Source organism: Mus pahari, chromosome 8 (assembly GCF_900095145.1).
Source record: "Mus pahari chromosome 8, PAHARI_EIJ_v1.1, whole genome shotgun sequence".
NCBI classification, from domain to species: Eukaryota; Metazoa; Chordata; class Mammalia; order Rodentia; family Muridae; genus Mus; species Mus pahari.
Window position 1 is genome coordinate 37,589,745 of NC_034597.1, and position 15,379 is coordinate 37,605,123.

The 15,379-nt window shown below is 42.7% G+C and overlaps 1 protein-coding gene across 2 annotated transcripts; it reads left to right on the top strand.

The window, feature by feature from the left end:
* The first annotated feature begins 285 nt into the window (after positions 1-285).
* Cdkn3 (cyclin dependent kinase inhibitor 3) lies at positions 286-12,511 on the top strand. 2 transcript variants are annotated; one of them, XM_021203563.2, is made up of 8 exons: positions 286-393; positions 2,399-2,481; positions 4,379-4,434; positions 4,899-4,943; positions 8,170-8,392; positions 9,851-9,882; positions 10,765-10,868; positions 12,391-12,511. In XM_021203563.2, the coding sequence occupies exons 1-8, from the start codon at positions 385-387 to the stop codon at positions 12,475-12,477; spliced, it is 639 nt and encodes a 212-aa protein (XP_021059222.1). In that variant the 5' UTR covers positions 286-384; the 3' UTR covers positions 12,478-12,511. The 2 variants fall into 2 exon arrangements, with proteins under 2 accessions (XP_021059222.1, XP_021059223.1); XM_021203564.1 differs by having other exon boundaries at positions 10,768-10,868.
* Positions 12,512-15,379: the final 2,868 nt, after the last annotated feature.

The window sequence follows — 15,379 nt, forward strand, 5'->3', positions numbered from 1 at the left end:
TCTCCCTACCCTGGTATCATTCAGAAATTAAGTTCAGAAAGTCTCCAAAGTGCTGGGTTTGTGAGGAACCACTTCGCCTCGCCCCGCCCCTTGTCAGGTCCACGCCCCCAACCGGCGGAGGGGCGGAGCCCTCCAGCCAATCCACTTTCTTCCGGGCCCTCCTTCCGCGCGTCTTTCAAAGACTTCCTCTGAACCAATGAGCAGTCAGAGGCTGAGCAAGGCCCCGGAGTAAGAAATAGAGCGAGGATATGATTGGTTGCTGGGACGCTCCGCGCCACCTCCCACGTGGGCGGACCAATGGGCTGACGGTGGCGGGCTGGTCGCGGGCGGCTTAGTGGAGGCTGCGAGGGCGGCGGCACTGGTTACGGCGTGTGGCGACCCGCGATGAAGCCGGTGAGTGGGGCCGGCAGGACCCGAAGGATCCTCGCCACGGGGCCAGACGCTGGACCGCCTCGGCTGCGTTGCTGGGCGGCCAGCGGTACGACTCACACACAGTCACCGCCCTGCGCGTCGGGGAGGCGGAGTGGCCGAGCTGTGGCACTGCGGTTCGCTGCCCGCCTGAGGGGGCTCACGACGACCCTGCCAGAGAGGGCCAAGCCATTCAGCTTGACAGCTCGGATGCAGGGGCTGTCACGGCCGGGGTTGTGAGTGGCTTGGTGCCTCAGATGCAGAGGCTGTCACAACCCCGTTTGTGAGTGACATTACGATAGCCACCTTCCTTCAGAAATCTCTTGGCACTGCATCCTGTTTCCTGCAGGTCAGGATCCCTGGGCCTGAGGAAAGGCAGGGACGTCTAAGCCTGTTAGGATTTATCCACACCTGGCCGGGAGGTGGAATGAAGAGTCACACAAGCTTAAAATCTGGCTTTATAGGAGAAAAGAAAGGGGTCGTTGCCATGACTTGGAAGCCCCACCTGACATATCGTTTCTACCTCATAGCTGACACTCCACTTAAAGGCTTCATTTGGGTTTCGTTGAGTTTTCTACCAAAGAGCAGTCCAAAGAAACCCCGATCTATAATTTCAGGCAGTTATCACCTGTTCCTCCAGCAAGACCTTTCTAGAAGAGCTTGAAAGCCAAGCAGTCAGGTGGTTACTCTTGCAAGTCTCGTGTCCACTGTGTCAGCTGCCTACTGACTACCGCATTGTCGCCAGAGGAAGAGTGAGCTATCTGACCTCTGGTATAGAGGGACTGAACACAAGTAGAGCTCGCTATTTCCTTCTCTCCTGAGATCTGCCTGCTCTGGCACGCTCGAGTGAGTCCTCAGTGGTCCACTGCTGCCTGGGAAGGTGTAGATCAGTCCCGTTTTGGATTGATGTGGGAATCACTCAGCCACAGTATACTTTCTCCTTTTGACATTCTTTAAAACTGATATTTTTTGTATACACGTATTGTTCGAATGTCTGGTCTCCCAACTACGGAGTGGAAAGTGCTGCATCCAGAACTGAGTTACACCTGCTTAGTTCAGCATATAAGGTCCATCTGGATTCTTGTAATCCACTAATTCATAAAGATGGGGGAGACTGGCTCATCTGTATGTCTTCTCAGTTGCTAAGCAATATGGGTTTTTTTTTTTTTTGTGGGTTTTGTTGTTGTTGTTGTTTTGTTTGTTTTTAAGAAAGGGGGTGAGCAATGTCCACTGGCTTTGTCTCTTCTGTGTCATTTCTACTGAATACACAATCCTCCACCCCTCCACCCATATTGTGTTTTCTTTTGAGCCAGCCTGGCCATGTAGACCACTGCTCTAGAACTTGTGTCTCAGTCTCCCCAATGCTGAAATCAAAGCTTTGCACCATCATCCTGGCTTAGCTCTTGGATTTTCACACTGACTGCTTTAACTTCCTAGTCTACCTACAAACCTGCAGTTTCTTTCTTCAGAGCTTAGCTCAATGGTCTCTAAGAAACCCTTCCCTGCTCCTAAATGCTCAGTCATTCCTTCCACTCTATAGCACATGCTTTCTGCTAGTTTAACACCTTTGCACAGCTCTGTCTCTTTAGCTGTGCTAAAGGTAGACAGCATATCACAGGGTCTTCAGGTCTTCAGAACACGAACATAAGAGGGTCTAAGAAACGTTTGAGATGCAATGGGCAAATGGTACTTCAGAATTGAGGAAAACTGATAAAGGATAAACTTAGGTGCCTTGTCTGATATTATCCAAGGACTAGTTCCAGGAACCAGATATTCTTTTGGTCTAAGTCCAGTTCTACCCAATGCACAGTGCTGTGATTAATCAAACAACAATAATAATTCACTATTGATATTGCTGATCTGATAGCCTAGATTAATGACCGAGAAAATGGCAAATATTAATTCAGCGGGTATTTAATCACAGATCAGCTACATGGAAATTATATGCAAATGTTCCTTTTAGTAATTTAATATAGTGTTTCTTTTGAAGCCCATTTCAATACAAGCAAGCGAGTTTGATTCTTCAGACGAAGAACCTGGTGACGAAGAACAGACTCCAATTCAGATCTCATGGTAAGTCAGCATTTCAGTGGTGAGTTACAATATTTGATGTTACATCAACTGACAATATCAATGGACAATATGCCAGTTAAAGAGTTTTAATCTCTAAGAGATTTTCTTACTCCGTGATTTACTTTATTATCTGGTAGGAAATGAAATTATATGTCCCTCTTTTAATCCTTTAGACATTGAAGGAAAAAAAAAAAAACTCTTTGTAGCTGCAAGTAAATAGAGGAAGATTTTTTTAAATGATCTCCAACCAAGATTTATGTATTCTTTTAGAGTTAGAGAAACTGTAATACCATCTGGGTGGTGGTGGCACACAGCTTTAATCCCAGCAGAGGCAGGTGGAACTGAGTTCAAGGCCAACCTGGTCTACAGAGCAAGTTCCAGGATAGCCAAGGATATACAGAAACCCTATCTCAACAAACAAACAAAAACAAAAAAATGCATCTGAGAGAAACAGTAATGCCCAAAATAGGATATTTAATAATTAGTAAATTAAATCCTACTTAATATTGGTCACAGTAATGTGCCTATTAGTAGACCATTTAAATAAAAGTTATATCAGTATAACTGTATTTCTGCCCGACATACATGACTTAAGGGAGGAAGGTTCATTTTAGCCCATCGTTTTTGAGATTTCCATCCACTGTAGCAGGGGGCAGGTGCATGGCAGGACATAGGAACTCAGACCATGGCTGCCAGGAAGCAGAGTAGAATGGTAACATGAAGTAGCCAGAGAGGGACATGCCCCAACATGTTTTCCAGTCAGCCAAGCACTCTTCCCCACTCACCTTCCATAGTCTATGCTTTAGGTTAGGACCTCCGGGACAGGTGCGTCACCAGTCCCTTGGGCAGTTCTTGGTGCAGTCAGGTGGACCATTGTCAGTCACTTCCCAAGTCATGGCATGAGACTTACGGTCGGTCACGCCAGGGTGTCTGCAACCAGCAACTAAACCTTACCTCTCATCCCCATAAAGCCAGTGGTCTTACCAAGATATGGCTTAACTCATACCCCAGCACAGAAAATTAAACTTCTGATCCCTTTCCCTCCACAGGAAGAGTGAGGACTGAGTATTATCTTTTATTCTGTCATCAAATAAGTATTACCTTTTATTCAAAACTATGCCTAGTTTTCCATCCCAGCTGTTGTTTCTAGGATGGCGCTGGCTTTCCTCAGTGCTCATCTCCTGACACACAGATGGGGAGCCTCCGTCCCTGGGTACTGTAAACTAGGACTGTGAGTTCTAGAAACATTTTCCACTTTAATCAAAAGGATTGACAATAAAGAATGGTATCCTATTCTCTTCATATGAAATTAAATCTATAAGGTGATTTTACCCAGAAAAGTTTAACACTGCAAAATTAATATTAAGATGGAATTTTCCAGTTCGTTCAACTAAGGTTACTCTTGACTGAGTATCTCCGCTTCTGAAATCTGAAATAGCCCAAGTTCAAAACTTTTGTGAGAATCACAAGAACACCTGAAAAGATATTTTTATTTTGAGCATTTTGACTTTTAGGTATTCAAATTGGGATGCTCAGTTGGACAAGTCTATGCAATCCTTCTAGCATTTTGAAACTGAAAAACATCTGGCCCTAAGCTTTTGGGATCATACCCCAGGGTCGCTGGCTCTACCTGTGTTCAGGAACCATTACCTTCCTGGTAAACTCTTTAACCTGCTCTGTAGATTTCCTTGGCATTAAAGTAGGTCAGTCCCCATTTCCATACTTTTGCTCACTACAGGCCTTCCCTGCTCCCCATGCTAACTATGGACTGGTGGTTTGTGACTGCTGTAGATGTTAATGCAGCCTGCCTTACTCTGGGGCAGGCGCTCTTGTTGAGCAGGCTCAATTTCCATTTGTACCATTTTAAAAACTAAGCTTGATAAATTTCTCTTCACAGGCTACCTCTGTCACGAGTGAATTGTTCCCAGTTTCTCGGTTTATGTGCTCTTCCAGGTAGGTGAGGACACTCAGGTGGCTTCCTACTATTACGAGGGCCGATCTTGGTGAGCTGACAGGTGGCTCAGGGCATACAGACCGGTGAGCTTGTTTAGAGAAGCCTTCAGGAATACTTTTTGTATCCAGGGCTGCATTTCTAACTTTCCCAATTCAGTGGTACTTAAAGCCAGGTACAAATGAGGTTAAGACCGTGGCCAGCAACTCCTGCTCCTGGACTCCTTTAGTGAAATTTACTAATCTCCACAGCTATGTTTCTAAGAGTCAGAAGTTAATAGGTACACTTAAAATAGAATTGAAACACGAATAGCCATGTGAAATGACGTAGCTTGTATGCATGTGAAATGACTTTTTACAGTAGCTCGTATGTATGTTCAAATACGCTTTCTTATACAACTGATTGTAAAAAACTGATTATAAACAACTGATTTGGTTTTTTTTTTTTTTACTTGCCTTATCTGTAGGTTGTAAATTTAAAGATGTTAGAAGAAATATTCAGAAAGATACAGGTAGGTTCACTGGGACAAAAGCCTACTACTAGTCTTGTTTTAAGCCTGAAACCTGTCAAACCATATTCTCTTCTCAACATATAAAATAAATTCTTCTGGCATTTCTGTGAACTTCTCGAATGTGAAGAGGTATCTGTGACAGGCCGAGGGTTCATCATTTATATGAACACAACTTTTTCACAGTCCTAGTTACACACACATGGCAGACTATGTCTGTTTGAGGGAGAAAGTATGTAAACAGAAAACCTGCACACTGCGGTGCCTATACGTTGAACACACTGATCCTTGTGGACTTCGCTGTGGTAGTATAAATTAAGCCCAAGATGGGAGCCTAGGGATCCACCATTGATCAGATGCAGAAAGCCAGCACACAGGTGAGCAAGGCAGTATGAAACACTCTCCTTCCTCACGGATGTTCGTCGTGCCTCTGCAGCCTCCACTAACCACAGCCCAACATTCTACGTGCGTGGTACCTGGCAGGAACACATGTGAAATACGACAGTACTTTATGGAACAGTGTAACCTACTTATACACAAAGAGCCTTATGACACAGGAAATAAATATCTACACAGTTTGATGCTGACCAATAGAGTTTTTAAAGTCATAATACTTTATGCTACTTGTTCTGTAATATCAGTTGATCAATATACTTTATTTCTTACCTATCAAAAAGATGAGAAGAAAGTCAGGCATGGTGGCACATGCCTTTGATCCCAGCAAAGATGCAGGCAGATATCTGTGCATTTAAGGCCAGCCTGGTCTACATAGCAAGCTCCAGGCTAGACAGAGGATAGCAAAAACAAAAAGGATGAAAAGAGACTAATACTTGAATTGACCCTTGTGAAATTTATAAACATGTTCTGCATTTGGTATACATACAACATTAGGAGATAACTTACATGTTCCATTTGGAGGACATGTAAGTTATAAGCAAATACTATTTAAATCATTGGTTAAGAACTAGTATTACACATTTTGGAATTTCCTATTTATTTAGCAGCTTTTATAAAAAGATTCTAGTTTTTTCATTAACTTTTTTTTTAAACAATGAAGTCACACATAAAAATCCATTATATAGAACAGATCAAAATACCTGGTGAGGAAGACCTAGAATGTCCCTTTGATGTCCCTGAAAACCACCATACTAGAATCTGTTCAATGTGGGCAGAAGACATTATAGAAAATGACTCCCTCTTTGAAAGCTTTTTTTTTTTTTGGTTTTATTTTTTATTTATTTATTTTTTTAAATCTTCTTTATTTTCTTTATTTACATTTCAAATGCTATCCCGAAAGTTCCCTATAACCCCCCCCCCCGCCCATGCTCCCCTACCCACCCACTCCCACTACTTGGCCCAGGCCTTCCCTTGTGCTGGGTCATATAAAGTTTGCAAGACCGGGCTGGTGAGATGGCTCAGTGGGTAAGAGCACCCGACTGGAGTTCAAATCCCAGCAACCACATGGTGGCTCATAACCATCGGTAACAAGATCTGATGCCCTCTTCTGGAGTATCTAAGTGTACTTGCATATAATAAATAAATAAATCTTTAAAAAAAAAAAAAAAAAAATTTTGAAAAAGCAAGGGGCCTCTCTTCCCAATGATGGCCAATTAGGCCATCTTCTGCTACATATGCAGCTAGAGACACAAGCTCAGGGGGTACTGGTTAGTTCATATTGTTGTTCCACCTACAGGGTTGCAGCCCCCTTCAGTTCCTTGGGTACTTTCTCTAGCTCCTCCATTGGGGACCCTGTGTTCCATCCAATAGCTGGCTGTGAGCATCCACTTCTGTGTTTGCCAGGCACTGGCATAGCCTCACAAGAGGCCGCAATATCAGCATCCCTTCAGCAGAATCTTGCTGGCATGAGCATTAGTATCTAGGTTTGGTGGCTGATGATGGGATGGACTCCCAAATGGGGTAGTCTCTGGATAGTCCATCCTTGAAAGCTTTACTAACTTAACTACATGTTAAAATTATTTTACAATTGTAAAAATATACAATGTTTAAGCCACATTCCCCTCATTTCCACCTTCTCTCTTTAGATCCTTTCCTTCCCCCACATAATTTCTGTTCTACTTTCCTATTATATATATTATCTATATTACATTATATATTATATGTAATAGGAATATCATATACATATATATACATATTTATATATCTCCACACAAGAGAAAATACAAAATCATGCAAATTATTAGTAAGATCATTTTGATCTTTATTCTCTGTCATTAAAACAAGGTGTATGCTTTATACTTCAACTGCAAAAACTTTGTACTTAGAATAGATGAATGTCCACCTTTGGGGCTGGGATTTATTTATTTTGAAATGAATAATCCAGAATGAATAGTGCCATAAAGAAGGTCCAGAGGCTAGAGAGAAGGCTCGGTGGTTAAAAGTGAGTGCTGCTTTTACAGATGTCAGTATTCAGATCCCAGAGCCCACATGGGGTAGCTTATTGACTACCTGTAACCCCAGATCCCAGCGATCCAAAGCCCTCCTCAGGCCTCCACAGGCACCTGCAGACACATGCATATACCCCCATCCTGACATACATTTATATGCACAGTTAAAAAAAGAAAACCTTTTATTTTAAGTTCTAGTATAAAATCTTATAGAAGTATTTCTTGGTTCCCACTATTAAAATGAAAAAAGCTAAACCATAGAAGGTTAGTGCAGCTAATGTTTTATTGTCTCAAGACCTAGTCAGTAGAATCCACATTAGTGTGGTATGGTACAGAACAGGGGGAAAATAGAGGAGCTATGGCTAGAGATAATTTATGATGCTTGCCTGAGAGTCAACATGGCTGATTTCATGGGGGTAGGGGAGAGAGACTTAAAAATAATGCTATCTGATCCTTCTCAAAAGTTGAAATGTTAAGGCAGTATTTATCCCAAGGGGAAAAAATTAAGTTTTTATGCAAGAATATCAATACCATCAGCCAATCCTGAAATTCACTCAAAAGCATTTTACTCATAAATCAATCTGGTTTAGTTCTTTTTTTTTTTTTTTTTTTTTTTTGGTTTTTCAAGACAGGGTTTCTCTGGAAATCTGGTTTAGTTCTAATCAGCTTTTGTTTTAGGTATTTTCATTAGATATTTCACACTTACAAAGTTTCACCTGTTACTAGTCTGGCTGAAGAACATAATTCCCTATTCTCTCTCTTGATCGTATTTAAATGTGTCCTGTTTTATGCACGCATCTGTGTGTGTCTTGGTCTGTTGGCAGAGGAACTAAAGAGCTATGGGATCCAAGACGTGTTTGTTTTCTGCACCAGAGGGGAGCTGTCAAAATATAGAGTCCCAAACCTTCTGGACCTCTACCAACAATATGGAATTGTCACCCATCATCATCCGATCCCAGATGGAGGGACTCCCGACATTGGCAGCTGCTGGGAAATCATGGAGGAGCTGGCCACCTGCCTCAAAAACAACCGGAAAACCCTGATACAGTATGTTCTTCCCTGGGTATCACACAGCAGTACACCAGTCACAGTGACTCCTCCCTCCTCTGCTGTCATGACAAAGTGCAATGCATGGGAAGTGCACGACAGGCCTGGGACAGAGGACACACTCACACACTCCGTTTCCACACTTGAAGGGTGCTGGCAGAACAGACCTGCGAGTGTTTAGAGGCATTTTTCCTTTCCTCCTGTGGCATTGCTCCTGCTCTGACTCCTAACTTGTCATCTCAGCCTTTTCAGTAGCAATGAAGTCACTTGCTTATCTTTCAAAATTCACAGAAAAAAAAATATTTCCCTAATCAGTAAGTGGTCTTTTGAAATATGACTTCAATGGGCTATGAAGAGCATCAGTTGTCGAAGTGCTTGCCAGTGAGGTGTGAGGGCCTGAGGCTGACCCCAGCAGCCATGAAAAAGCCTTGCATGGTGGAGTCCCATAAAAACGGCATGCCCATCATGAGGTAACCCAAAGGCCAAATTTCAGAATACACAACTGTGTATAATTTCTTTGTAAGTATATGCAAAATAGTATCAGATGTAGCTATTTAAAAAATAAGAATTTTAGGCCCATCTTTCAAACAGATTCTAAACTTGTTTTTCAAAGACCCTAAAGCAACTTGTATCTTTGCAGATATCCAGGTAGTTGAATTTAGTGAGGCTCAGCAAATTCTACCCCAGCAGGTTCCAGCAGCCAAAATCCCTACCTGATGCTTAAACAGAAAACCTCGGCGGATGGGTGACCTGCATTGGGGGACTGCGTCAGGCTCCCCTAAGCAGTGTGATGGCGGGGCTTTCCCTTATGTCCCCACAATATGCTTTTGAGGATCTTTGAAGGTGATTTAAAGGAGTGTTTTCCAGCTTTGATCGTTGTTGTCCTGGAAGGTGTAGTTTTGCAGAGCTGTTGGTTGCAAGGCCATTTCCACTAGCATTCAGAAGTTTCTCTCTCCAGGCTGTGTTCTGAGCCCTTTATAAACACTGCCTCGTGCAGCCCTCACTCTGATACAGGTTCTATTACTAACACCATTTCACAGATAAAAGATAAGAAAGCAAGCTCGAGGACCTTGGCCAGTGTCAGGATTCGAGCCTCGTCCTTTGTGCTTGAAACAGAGGAAGGAGGATTGTATGTTGGCACTTGCTCCAGAACTACTCACATTTTACCAAAAAGACAGAGAGTCTTGATTCCTACTTGTTTAATGTTCCACTTCTCAGATGTAGGGTTTGGGGTTCAGTAGTCACTAAGGCCTTCTTTGACCCTTAGAGGAATTCAGAACACCTCCCAACATGAATGAGCATGTATTGCTTCTGGTGATAACTCAGCAATGCTGATCTGAGTGCAGGGTGCTGTACCCGGAGTTGGAAAGGTAAACAGAAGGCAGAGAGAGTGAGTCGTGAGTTGTAACTGGGGAGAAAATGAAAATAAACAAACTTCAAAAACTCTTTCCCTTGCAGCTGTTACGGAGGACTTGGAAGATCCTGTCTTGGTAAGAAATATATTTTCATTAACTGTTTAACTTCAAAGTAGACAAACTCCTGTTTGAGGGACCTTACCTCACGTATATAGAGAGGAGAGAAAAAGCACAATGTAAGTTTACAAAACCCCCAAACAAAGAAGGAATAATAGCAATGAAGTGTAGTTATTTTAATAAGTCTGTTAACTTTAAAGTGTGCTGCCAAAAAATAAAAAACCAAGAAATGCCTCACTGTAGTAATTATTATTATTATAAAACAGTATAAACAAGATCCAAATTAACAACCTTTGTAAAAGAAAGAACATTGTCAAAATGAAAGACTGTATATAGAAAAGAAAAATTGCACACCATGTATTTGATAAGGGAATATACAACTCAGTATACATAGACCAACGTGGCAACTTTAAATAGTGAGTGAAGGATCTGAGTAAACATGTCCTCAGAATACACAGGCAGACAGCACAGAGAGCGGTGCCCAGCGATGCCAGCCTGCTGTGGTGTATAGGTGTGTAAAATCAGTGCGCACCCCGAGAACCAGGAACCCTGTGCTGCTGCTGCTTCTGCTGCTGGGAATGCAGCACAGTGCAACTGCTCTGCAAAGCTGTTCCTTTCCTCAGCTCCAGTTACCATGACTCAAAACTCCACTCCTAGCTCCAGACACAGGAGAAACAGAGCACACATTCACACGGAAATGTGTGGGACAATGCTTATAGCAGCTGTGCGGTTAGGCGAGGCTAACTTTCAAGAGTGCAGGATAAAGGGCCTCAGCCTTTTATCTTTTAGTCCATGTGCACACACTGAATGTAGTCTGCTGCAACGGAAGTCTGACTATCAAGTCTGCAACAAAATCAAGCCAGTTTCTTAATAGTCCATTCTTTTCTGTCATGTTCTCAGTAGCTGCTTGTCTCCTCCTATATTTGTCTGACTCAATTTCACCACAGCAAGCCATAGACAGCCTTCGAGATGTCAGAGGATCCGGGGCGATACAGACCATCAAGGTAAGAACTGGGCTGTTCTGTCTGCTGTGTTGGTGGCCTCTTTCAAATACCATGTAGTGGGTGCAAGAGAGCCATGAGCTCAATTTCCAAAGCTGTGATGCACATGTGCGCACACGTGTGTGTACACACACACACACACACACACACACACACACACACACGTAGGTTTATCTTTTCTACTTACAATTAAATACAACCCGGTTATCTGTATAAGCTATTGAATTTTGAACAATGAAGAAGATAAAGTCTGCACTTTACCCTCTGAGGGATCTGCGATTGTTCAGCCTCCGTCCCAGTCAGTACCTGTGCTGATGCTCTCGTACTCGGCCAGGAAATGGCTACTATAAACATTTTTCTTGGGTAGATTTGTATCCCAAGCAATTTATACACCCTACTGTGCCGCTGAGATGTTGATGAATGCCGTCAAAACAGCAGAGCAATACTTTATTGTCCGTTGCCATGGATACTGGATACCTTCCATTCTCCTAAACACTTGAACAGGGCAGCAGTACCACCAGGCTGTGACAAATCATGTTACCCAAGCCCACTGATGGCACTGCTTGTGCACGCCTCTAAAGCTCATGTGTCTCACTGTGCCAGGTGCTCTGTCTCAGCTTTAGGTTGTCATCAGAGTGGTACTCAGGAACTCTCATCCTTGGCTGCCTGAGTCTGAGTCTGCCTTCCTGGGGTTAGAGGTCTAGTCCAGCATCAAGTACCAAGACTTACTATACTCATTCACCCTTACTAGCCAATCAACCTGCCTCTCAAGGTTTAAATACAGCCATTCACAAAATAAACCTTACCTGATGTACTTCTTTCTCTACTCAGGTTCTGAAACTAGAGCTCGCTTTATTCTGTTAACATCAAATGCTTCAAATTTAGGAAGTTCCTCTTTCCTCTTTCAAACAAAATCCAATCAGATGGGTATGAGTTATACATGTTTCACATCGCCCATGTCCCTGAGAATGGAAGCCACACTAATATGGGTGTTGGCCCGTGACCTAGGTATTTCGTGGCTAAGGGGCTCTCACCACCTCTCTCAAGGAAAGCCAGCAGTACAGTTCATTAGCAGGAATGATGGCTGTCAGAGCTATCTTTTGGAAAAATATTTAAACTTCAACAAACTGCTTAAAGCACTTACTTAATCTATATAGTGATGTTCGGTTTTTTAAATTTTTTACGAAAATTATTCCAAATGGACTGTCATCAAAAGCACCAGTCACTCTTAGATTGTGTCACTGTTGTTACAAAGAATGTCCTCCTCTGTGTTCAGTGGGGAAAAAACACCAGCAGGAAGGTAGGCCCTTCCACACTGGACAGCAGATTCACTTTAAATCTTAGTCCCAGCAGCAAGGGAATGTGGCTACAGAATCTGCCCCTCCCACCTCCTGCCTCAGCCAGCATCTCCTCCCCTTCCCAAGTCTGATTAAAGGTTCAGAAACATTTGCTGTAAGCTAAGTATGGAGTCTACTATGGTCCTAGTTTTCTGCAGTGTATTCAACATATCTTTACTCTTTTTCAGCAATATAACTATCTTCATGAATTCCGGGATAAATTAGCTGCATATGTATCATCAAGAGATTCACTATCAAGATCTGTGTCCAGATAATGAATATTCCAGATAAACAAGCACATCTGAGGTCTCCAAGTTCTCCAGCATAAGCTGTATTGGAGCAAACTACGAGTGCTATCACCACCGTGAACATAAATGTTTTGTACAGATCCTCCTAATGCTTGAGTCATGAATTCAGTGTTGTATCACAGCAGAGGGCAGCAGAGCTGGTACACTGTTGTCCATCTAGACATACACTGGCTGTTCCATCTTACCTAGAGACAGTGCCAGGGAAAGGAAGATGAAGAATACTGAGGTGTCACTGTTTGCCACACTTTGGCCTCATTTGACTATCCTACTAGGCACGTGCATAGTGATAAGAATGAAGTGTTTGGTTGGGCAGTGCTAGCATACACCTTTAGTCCCAGGACTCGGAAAGGCAGGTGGATCTCTGAGTTCAAGGCCAGTCTGGTCTACAGCTTGAGTTCCAGGACAGCCACAGTGCTACAAAGACAAATACTGTCTAGAAAAAAGAAAAGAATTTCCTGTAAGCACACACATATCTAACTTTAACAAGTATATACTTGCATGGGCACAATCATGACACAGTCCATGCAGAGGTCAGAGGACAACATGCTAGAGTCAGCTCTCCACTTTCACCACATGGGCTCCAGGATTAAATTCAGGTCATTCATCAGGCTTGCTGGCAAGTGCTTTTATCCACTGAGCCTTCTCACAAGCATAACCTGCTTCCTACTTTTAAGTAACTCTTACCTTCTCCCCTGAAGATGTGTGTTTTTCTACTTCGTTGACTTAGAGAGTTATAAGGGACTGTGAGTTTTAGAGTCGGCTCCCTCCCAGAGCACCAGCACAACGCACCACTAAGGAGACAATGTACTGTTTCTATACACAACAGATAGATTTATTTATTTTAATGGCTTTTTTTTTTTTTTGTAAAAAAAAAAGAGACAGGCTCTTACTACATAGACCAAGTTAGTCTTGAACTCACAGAAATCCACCTGCCTCTGCCTCCCAAGTGCCAAGATTAAAGGCATATGTCACCATATACAGGCTCTCCTGCTAACTCTACCGCCAGGACTCCCTCCGCACCAGCAACTCCCGATCACCCCTGTCTAGAATAAAGCTTTACTCCTGAGTACTGAGGGAGGAAACACATTTCATACTTAACTGGGCTTTCAAAGTATACACCTCTCCGTCCCCACTGCAAGTGTCTGTCAATCTGCTACAGTCAAAATGCTTGACAGGAAAACCTTTCAGCAAAGGGAAATATGGTATTAGTCCTGAAACACACTTGTGTACCGAAGTTTAAAGACATGCAATGCAAACGTTCTAAGGAAAGTATTTTCTCTGCCCAAACTATGATATTCCTGAAAGCAGTGCAGGCAGAGAAGGCAGACCACACAGGGACCTGGTCTTGTGCACACCAATGCTAGCTGCATTTGAAATTGGCACAGACTACACAGACTCAGCCACCACCCATCAATTACACAGGAGGTGCCTGAGGCAGATTTTATTAAATATGCAAAAGCAAAAAGAGGAAGCTCTCAGGAGTAGGGCAGGGCTAAGTAGAGAGTTTTCTTTGGAAACTTTATAGAAGCACCAACAAGCTTCGATTTAACAAACCATGAACTACACAGCTTAACTATATTCCACAATTTTCTGTGTTTTTCTAAGTTTTAGCATCTACTCAGTCATCGATTCATTTAAGAAACTCTCATTGCCAGAATACATGAGCACAATCAAACACATCTGTATCATGAGTGGCACTGACATCTGGAAGACGGCCGTTCTTCTGCATGTCTTCTACAATGTGTATCAAGAAAGTGAACGTAGAATAAGACCCACGAACCACCTCAGACCCACCGCCTTGTGGCTAATACTCTGCAAAGTAAATGGAATAAGCAGCTGTCATATACATTCCTTTCAGGCACTAAGAGGAGATACCTGAATTTTAGTCAAAGTAAATGGCTATAAGAAATCCAGTCAACAAATCCAGCAACAGAACATCTTTCTCTGTAGGCATGACTCTGGGAGGCTGTTCAAAATCATGTACTACATTCCACTAATAGATACTTAACTGCTGGTCTGGTTGCAAATCAATTGGTTTGAGTAGCAGAGCTTACAGTCACTTGGGACTAACATTACTACATTATTCCAGTGAGGATGAACATTCATGAACAAGGCTACTCAGCACAGCAATAATTTTCTTTCCCCGATAAAATATTTTTTCTTATGTAAATTTCTGGCTTGCAACTGACTTGATTATTGAGTTGTACATCTGTATATACGAAATGACAAATAATCTGAGGCAAATCCTTTTCAGGTTAGAGCATTTGAATGGGCTGGATAGAATGCTACAGTCACACCTACAATGTGAGCTTACCCTGCAGGAAGAGATACACAGATCATCAGTTGCTCACCAGTAATTATAGTCTAGGACTGCTATTAAAAAGTACACATGCCAGCCGACAGTGGAGCTTGTCTTGAAGGCAGAGGCAGGCAGATCTCAGAGTTTGAGGCCAGCCTGGTAGCCAGGGCTACATGAAGAAACACTGTCTTGGAAAAAAAAAAAAAAGAAAAAGAGGAAATCTACTTCCAGAAAACACTGGGAAGGCAAGTAAGACCACACAAACACTTGACCCTTTTAACCACAACCACACCTGGATGCTAAAGCCTACAAGTGACCTGGTGAATGAACCTTGCTGTTCTCTAACAATCCTCTAGAAATGCATCTAATTTGGGGGAGGGGGACTTTTTTTTTTTAGTCTCAAGTAATCATAAAGAAGATCCAAAACAAGAGGAAGTTTCTTAAAAGCTATAAAGTGGTGTCTGTTGAAAGAGCACTTGGACAAGAATAGTAATATGAAATCCCAGGAAATCTCTGCATTTTAACCTTAGCCAGGTCCCTCGTGGTCAGTAGTCCTGATGAACATGAGGG